At 46.2% G+C, this 8,172-nt stretch overlaps 1 protein-coding gene across 1 annotated transcript in view; it reads left to right on the forward strand.

The window, feature by feature from the left end:
• Nucleotides 1–5: 5 nt before the first annotated feature.
• Nucleotides 6–8,172, forward strand: part of LOC108447780 (reticulon-1-like) — a gene marked incomplete at its 5' end in the record, with an annotated part of 66,645 nt that continues 58,478 nt past the window's right edge. Inside the window, one exon of the mRNA XM_017738797.1 lies at nt 6–186. Coding sequence (XP_017594286.1) covers nt 6–186 — 181 coding nt within the window. The remainder of the gene's footprint in view (nt 187–8,172) is intronic.

Genomic DNA, 8,172 nt, shown 5'->3' on the forward strand with positions numbered 1-8,172 from the left:
CCCCCCCTCCGCGCCCCCAGGCCCTGCGGCTGGCGGGCACTGGGGTGCACTGGGCTGCGGACGGGGCGGACCAGTACGCGACTGGGGCTCCGCTGCGGGATGGAGATGGGGCTCAGCAGCGGGAACAGCTGGGTTTCGGCTCCTCCAGGGAACACCCGCCCGTTACCATGGCGACTGCATCCCCAGGTAAAAGGCGAGGGGTACCCAGGGATGCTCAACAAAGGGGCCCTGGCAGGAGCATCTCCCGGTTGTCTCGTTCCTGACCCTTCTTCTGTTTTTCTCGCAGCCTGGCTGCTTGGAATCATCGCTAACGAGTTAGTGACTGCACGTAGGGAAACAGAAAATAACGAGGAATTGCGGCCTTTGCAAATAGTTATTTTTTGCTGATGTGGGGGAGGGGGGACGCAGGAGCCAGCCAAGTTCCCTAAAGCTCTTTGCAGTTTGTTAGGCATAAGACACCCAGATTTCAGGCAAATGTTGGAGGGCATTTGATTTCATCTGACTTGTTGTGTATCTGTCCTCATTTGTCAAACACCTGTTCACATCTGGAGTGACAGATCTCAACGGAGTTACTTTAGCTATTCGCCGTGCACCTGGAATTCCTGCACGGCCCCTTATGTTATTTCAACATGCAGCTTTTAATGGAGTGCCTATTCTAAAGTGTTTGTACATTTCGTGCATGCTTTTGGGACTTGTTCATTTATTTGTGGACTTCCTGCTTGCTGTGTTTTCTGCCTTTTGAACATTGAGGTGTGTTCAACTTCAGGTGCATTTAGTTTAGGGTATGTAGGTTCATTGATTTTCAGTTTCTTTTTGGGATGTGTTCAATTTCCCTTGGTTTAGGGCTGCTTTCTTTAGTAGGTGCATTAGTAGCAGGTGTATATCTGTTAATGAACCCCAGAAGGCTTCAGCTTCCCATAGCTCCTGGTAGAAATGTTTGGGGAAAAATTACTCTCTTTCCTTCTTGGTGACCCATCCCTACTTTCTTTCCCACTGCTGCCTGTCAGAGAACCTAGACAGCCAGAAACCCCAGCCCTGGGGAAGCTGATGCATCCCATCTCACCGGGAAGTAGATATTTCCATTACATAGCCTGAAGCCTTAAACTTGTCTTGAGTAAGTTGAGGGCCAGGGCTCGGGACAGGAACCGATCTCTGTTATGCAATAGCTGCAGGAGCATTAGGAACTGCGTTTTTGGGCTGAGTCCCTTCTAATCCCCTCCAGTCAATCAGCACAAAGAGTAGCTGGCCAGGAACAGCACAGTCTGTGTGGCTATGTGTGCTGTTCTGCTCACAGGCACACGTGTGGTTTCACAGGGTCTGAGTGTGCGTCGGTGCCTGTGTGTGCTCCCAACATGGATGTTTGCCTGGTGCCTGTCTGTCTGCTTGATGTGACCGAGTTCAGGGGTAAAATGGGATCTAACGCCCCTCGGCTGATGTGGGAAATGTTTTGCTGTTTTGTAGCTCTGGGCAGGCACCTAATCTGCTGATGTGCTGCTCATTCGCTGAGCTGAGTGTTGGGTTGTGAAACGTGACTTTCTACTGGAGGCAAGAGGCAGATGGCTGGGAATGTCAGGCTGCTTGAGTTGTGCAAAGAGGGGCACGACTGGGGTCTCCAGGTAGGGCTACCTCAACCATATAATGAAAGAAAGAAGGGGGGGAAGAGTCTTGTGAGCTTTTTTTGTTCACTGATGGATAAAAATATGGCCATGCTGAATCTTAGCATACAGAACAAAGAGGGGTGGTCTCTTAAACGGTGTAAATCACCATTAAATGGAATCACTGTGAAGCTGCTTACATTTAATGAAGGCTTCTTCAGGCTTGACATGATCTGTAGATTTGCACTTAGAGAATGCAGAATATAGACAGACAGACAGAAAGAAAAGAAAAAGAAAAAGGAAAAAAGGGAAGAAGAAAGAAAGAAAGAAAGAAAAAGAGGTGCAAAGAAAATTTTCAGCTTTTGGAATCGTCTGCAAAGGAGTTTTAGATGTGTTTGTCTGCATGTGTCAAACTGTGACAAGGTGGAGGCAAAGTGAGTAATACAGACCTTTTTTTGGTGTTCGCTGGCTGTGGACTGTCAGGCTGTCAAACCAGCAGTACCATAAGAGTAGTAATGTGCTTTAGACATTTCCCATTTTGTTTTCCCTGTTCAATAAAGAACCGTTGTGTGGCTGTGTGCGTCTGGCCGACCATGGCAGACAGAGCAGCATCCCAAGCAGTGCAGCCCTGCGCACGCAGTCTCCCTCTGCTTGTGGCTGCAGCAGCTGTATTTCTGTTCCACACTACCTAGAGAGCCACGACTCCCGCCCCCTTCACCGGGGGAAGTAAATAATTTCCTTGTTCTCTCTGTGTGACTAAGTATTCATAAGTTTCTGAATAAGAAGACTGTCATATTGTTGAATATCTGAAACTGTCAAGTTTTTCTGAAAACTCTTTTATTTCTCCTGCTCCAGCTTTTTTACAACACTGCCATAGTCTGCTGTAAACTCAAACACTCCTGACACAATGGGCCATCTGGGGACACTTTAGACAAGGAGCAATCCATCCAAACAAGAGTGAACTGGACAGAATAATTTTCAGGTAGCTTCCCAGCACATCCTGTATCTTCCTCCACACCTGTCAGACCAGTCATCTTTTTTTGTGAAAACCATAGTTATGCTCTCCAAGGCAAGAGCAGGGTTTGGAGTCTGGGAGATTCTCCCAGCATGAAAATAACTGAAAACAAATGGCGGGAATTTATCACAGGTTGTGCAGATATTTTCTTATACAACCTAAAAATTTGCAAACTTTCCCTCATCTTGGCTTTTGTTTTAAGTTTGAAAACCAGCCAGGGATTGTTGAAAGGTTCAGGAATATTTTTGAGCTGGCCGTGGGCCCGGCTTTGAGCCAAGCTGGCTTTGTGTCAAAACCTGGTGAGTGGTTTTTGAATGATGAAAAGCAATGGATTTCACTCCCCATTCTTTGGATGAACCAAAATCAGCAGTGATTGAGACTGCAGAAAAAAATTCCCACGAGGAGTGGAAAGCTCTGAGATTTCTCAAGCACAGTCAGGGCAACAGGGAGCTGCAGATCCCCCATCAGCCTTTCCTCCTGCAGGGCTCCAATGAAGATAAACTCCAGTAGCTTCTGGGCAGGGACAAAGCTGTTTCTCTTGCTTTTATACTTGGCCCCTGAATTTTGCTGAAAATGTCTCTCTTTCTCAAATGCAGAGTTTTCCTCCTTCCCAAAAATGAATTTGGTTGGGGTAAGAGGACCTTGTAGGCAGCTCTTGCAAGGACTGGTGAGCGAAGAGGTCCTGAAAGGGCTGGTGAGCAGTTATATGTTTGTGAAGAGAGCCCTGTGTCACCCAACACACCATCTGGTCACAGATTCTGTTATTTTATTTTTATGCATCAACAGTGATTAAAATCCCTTGACAGGAATTATTTCCAAAAATATTACACAGGCTACCAGGCATTCCCCAGGATAAATACATATGGTTTCCTCCAGAGAAATGGCAAAATGTAAGAATGGACTGCACCTCCATGCTGGGTGTGTTCTTCAGGGAAAAATAGCAGGAAAAGGTCAGGAACTCACACAAATGGTGATTCCTGTGTGAGGATCAGGGAAATTTCACGCAGCCTGGTGCATGGGTGGATCTGTAGGGTGGTGTAGGCAGTGGTGTTATGCCCCCACATCCATGCAGCTTAGATTGAGAGAGCTGCCAGCTCGTACTCACTCTAAGCCTTCAGACAGGGCATAGCAGTCAGGACATCCCTGGCAATCCTGGCCTGTTTCCAGCTGCCTCCAAAGACAGGTCACATGTGGGGTCCAGCTGCCCAGAGGAGAGGAGGTCAGTGCCACAGGGGATGGCATCAATAACTGGGATGTATCTACAGGGATACAATGGGAGGGTGGATATGGCCTGTGGGAACCCTTCTGGAACAGCATCCAGGGGTTGGTTGGGATCCCCTGGGTTGCCTCAGTGATGTGGAAATCCTGTGCTTATGAATAACAGCACCCATTTGGTGTGTGCCAGTGAGGGAAGGAGGGACTCAAAGCTGCTCGGATGAGGCAGATGAGTTGAGGAACAGCCTCTGCCTGCTGAGGAGCAGTGGGAGACCAAATCCCAGGAGTATTTCATGCTCTGATAGTCATAGATATAACACGCAAGACTGTGAGGGGTGTTGGCTCCCACTGCTTCATGATGAGGACAGTCTCTAATGTCAGTGCTTTAAGTAAAGACATTTTTTAAAACCTTTTCTAATTCACATGATTTGTAGAGGTTGACTTTGAAGATATGTGCAGTGCACCCATGTGTTCTCACCATGAGATAACCCACCAACCCATGAGATAACCCACTGCAAGGGACTGCAGTGAGGTGCTCCTGCCATAAGCCTGAATTGGTGTTGGTAAAGCTGCACCAGTGAATCTCAGTTTATGGTTTCTGTCCAGTTACTGGGGAGGGTGAGTTACTGGCAGCTTTGCACCTCAGCCTGAAAGAGATTTCTTATGGTTTTCAGGCAGGTTGAGAGCACCGTGGCTCACCTGGGTGGAGAGAAGTAGGCATAAACATGAATGTCTGCGCTGCTTGGGTTTGGCACTGACACTTTTTGGGATGCCAGATCATGGACAAATGCACCAGGTTCCCCACAACAACTGGCTATTTGTGGCCTTCCTCCCCCTTCCCAGGTCTTGCTCTAGGAAGATCTCTCTCTCCCCAAGCATCCATGGCAATGCGCTGCTCACAGCCACTGCACTGGAAAGACCCAAGATCCAAACCCTGATTTTTCAAGTTGCTGTAGAAAATTGTGATATGGTGGATTCACTGACCTAAGCACGACACATGGGAGTCTCAGCAGGTGTTTGGAAATGTGTCCTGAACTGCCAGGCAATCCTGCTCAGATTGAACCACCTGAGGCCAGATTTAGTCTCACTTTGGAAGAGTATATATTCATGCCAATTCTACTATCAACATTTTAGTCCTTTCTGATTTAGAGAACTGAATTTAGTTTTTCTCTGCTGTCTGGATTAGCCACTCAAAACAAAACTTCTGATCTACTGCTGTGAGTGAAGGGGACAGGGATCATTTGGTGGAGGTTCTCCCCATTCCCTGGTGTTTTGTTAGTGCAAGCAGATTTTGCAGAGAGAGAGAACAAAGCGGATTTCTTCTTGGATCTTTCTGTTCTTGTAATCCTCATGAAGCTTGACAAAGTAGCCTAAGTACACAGTTAGCCATCAAAAAAAAAAAAAATCCTGTTGAAATACCATCCTTCATTCTCATTTGTGTAAAGTAGGAGCAATGGCTCCTGCTGGGTTTCTCCAGCAATGCTCTGCATTTGGGGTGCTCTTAGAGGTGCATAAAAACTCCTGGTTTAAAATCTGTGCAATTCTGTGCAGCAGAAGTGTAGTTCTCAACTCCATGCAGATCAAAATGCAGCTGGCTTTGCCCTGTTCCTCACAGGGATGCAGGTAGTTCTGTCCACTTTGACTGCCACACTGATAAATTTTCTTCAGCCTTCAGGGCTGCAATTGAGTTGAGGAAGAGGATGAGGCAGATGAAAGAGCAAAGTAGTACCAGGGAGGGTGACTCACCTGCCTTATTTTAATCTTCATCACTCAGTAATGAAATGTTTTATTTATAGGCAAGGAACCGAGAGGGAGAGTTTGGGGAGGAGGAGAATGACGAGGAGGGGAGAGGCTTTGGATGTCCCAGTTACTGCAAGTGCTGGGTTTTGTGAGTTGCAGTATTTTCTGGGCTGTGAATCTCCCCTGGGCTGGGTGGTTCCTTATCTCTCACTGGTGCAAGGGTCCCAGGAGGCACATCTGCCTCCTTTTTTTCTTCAGCTCTGGAAATGCCACTTGATGACATGTCTTATGCTTTATTTTTACAAAAAAACCCCCTGTATTGTGCAGGTATCATTGTGTCTGGGGACAGTGACCCCAGAAAATGCCTGCATGTTGCCTCTGTTTCAATCCTCCCAGAAATGTTTGAGCAGATGCCACAGGTCGGTTTATCATGTCCTCACAGACTGTCCCATGAAGGGATCCTGGCCCAACTGCGTGGCCCTGGATTTGCCCAGGATGCTCAGGACTAGAGTTAGGCTCTGCTTTCAGTCCTGAGACCTGATTTGGCCCCAAGACCGAATTATTTTGTACACAAGTGTTTTAGCTTAAAGTTCCCGAAGCAACCAAGGAGTTGTGCTGTAGGTCCACATCATCAGCAGGGAATGGAGCTTTTTAAATGGTGACTTCTTAGGAATTTCCTTCACTCTCCCTCCTCAGCAGTTGGTACCTCTAAAATGGGCCAAGTACGCACTGAGCTTTTTCATTTTTCATCTAGCATTTATGTCCTTATGTCTGTTCTTCGTGTTCTATTCTCTTACTTCTAAATCAGGACTGCCTCCAAATATCTGGGGGTTCATGTTTTTCTTGGGTTGTTTGTTGTTTGTTCTTTTCAAAAGAGAAGTTGGCCTCCACATAGCAAACCATGCTTCAAGTAGTGAAGCATTATTTGTAATTAGTTTTCTAATTTAGGAAAAGCTGTAGAGTTGGCATGATTCAGCACTCAGGAGCAAATGTCACATTTAGTGTTCTTGTTTGTTAAGACACTTCTGATTTATGGTCAGTCTATTCCTCCAAGAAACCTTGTACCTTCAAGAGCAAGAATAAATTCTGGGCACTCACCTGCAAGGCAAGATGTGAAAATCACCTATTTCAGTCCTCCTTGTTTCAATGAAGTATTTAAGATTCTAATTTTATGGAACATAAGTGCATTCTTAACTGCTATTAAAATTAAGATGGTCTTAAGCATATGCATAAAGGTGAGCATGTTTTGTTGAATTTAGGGATAAATGAAGTAGAAGATACATCATGGATAAATTGGCTTTATTACCCATTAGACCACACTGCTTCAGGACACTTGCATATAAAATGGAAGCACCAGCACTTCCCCATCTCATTACAGCACTGTGAAAATTAACCTTTAAAGAGATCGAAAACTTAGAATGAAAACCATAATAAAGTTGCTGTTGTTTATTTTAATCTAACGTGTGCATCTAGGTGAGAATAAAAATTGCTAGAAATTACTACATCCTTCATAAGCCTGTCTCTTTCAAATATTGAGGTGTTACCTCATAAGCATTGGCTTTGTACTTTAATATTCCTAAAGAGCGGGCTTTCCCCTCTTTATTTAAATAGCAGCCAATAAAAGAGTTATTTGCATATTTCTTTCACTGCTGTTATGCGTCGCCTGCCCTTGATACAGCCTCCTGCTATCATGAGATCTTGGATGAGAAAAGGTAGCTGGTTCTTCAGAGATGATTTCAACACAATTGCCATTAACAGCTGCAGCATTCCAAACATCTCCTTCACACAGCAGTGGCTGCCATCCTGGGTGCAGTGCTGCAGTGGGGTGTTTGCTTGGGTGCAGGAGATGATGGAGCAGGGGAGATGCTTTCTGCACTGGAGTGACTCTGCAGACCTGCACAGTTATGTCTGTGCCATTCAGGACATAAGTTATGTCTTATTTTTCAGCAGTGCTGAATTTATTAACTGCAGCTGATTTATTGCTGGTAGCTTTAAAGACATCGAAGGGACTTAGTAACTGTGGCCAGTAAAAAGCAAATGCATGGAGCAGCCTGGTCAGACTGGAAACTTTCCTGCTCCCAGTGCCTCGGGATCTTGTGCTTCTCTTGTCTCTGAGGGTTTTTTTCTGTCCAAATTATCAGTCCATATCTTGGGTGCACATGTGGGTGCCCCTGGGTGAGCCCTGTGGCTGAGAAGGAGGAAACACCAAGTCTGGCCAGTGCTTTGTATCCCAAACACAGCCCTGGGTGCCATCCCTCACCCCATCGGACCACCCATGGACATTTCAAAGCCATAAGTGCAGAAGTTACAGATCCAAATGACATCGCCAGCTTTCCCTGCACTGCATTAGTCACTGGCTGCATGATCAAACAAAAATCCTCACCCTGGGCAGGCTCTGCAGCACAGCTGTGCAGAGAAGGGCTGCAGACAGTCTGAGCCATCAGTTTGTACTGATAATCTCCTGCTGAGCCTGGGCCCCTCCACACAGCTCCCAAAAACACTCAGGGGCACCTGTGAAAGAACTGCTGGAGGGACAGACTGCATTTAAGGATTGTGATCTGCAAGAGAGTTCTGCCATTCACAGGCCTAATTCACCCCCTAAGTAGG

Source organism: Corvus brachyrhynchos, unplaced genomic scaffold (assembly GCF_000691975.1).
Source record: "Corvus brachyrhynchos isolate BGI_N302 unplaced genomic scaffold, ASM69197v1 scaffold245, whole genome shotgun sequence".
NCBI classification, from domain to species: Eukaryota; Metazoa; Chordata; class Aves; order Passeriformes; family Corvidae; genus Corvus; species Corvus brachyrhynchos.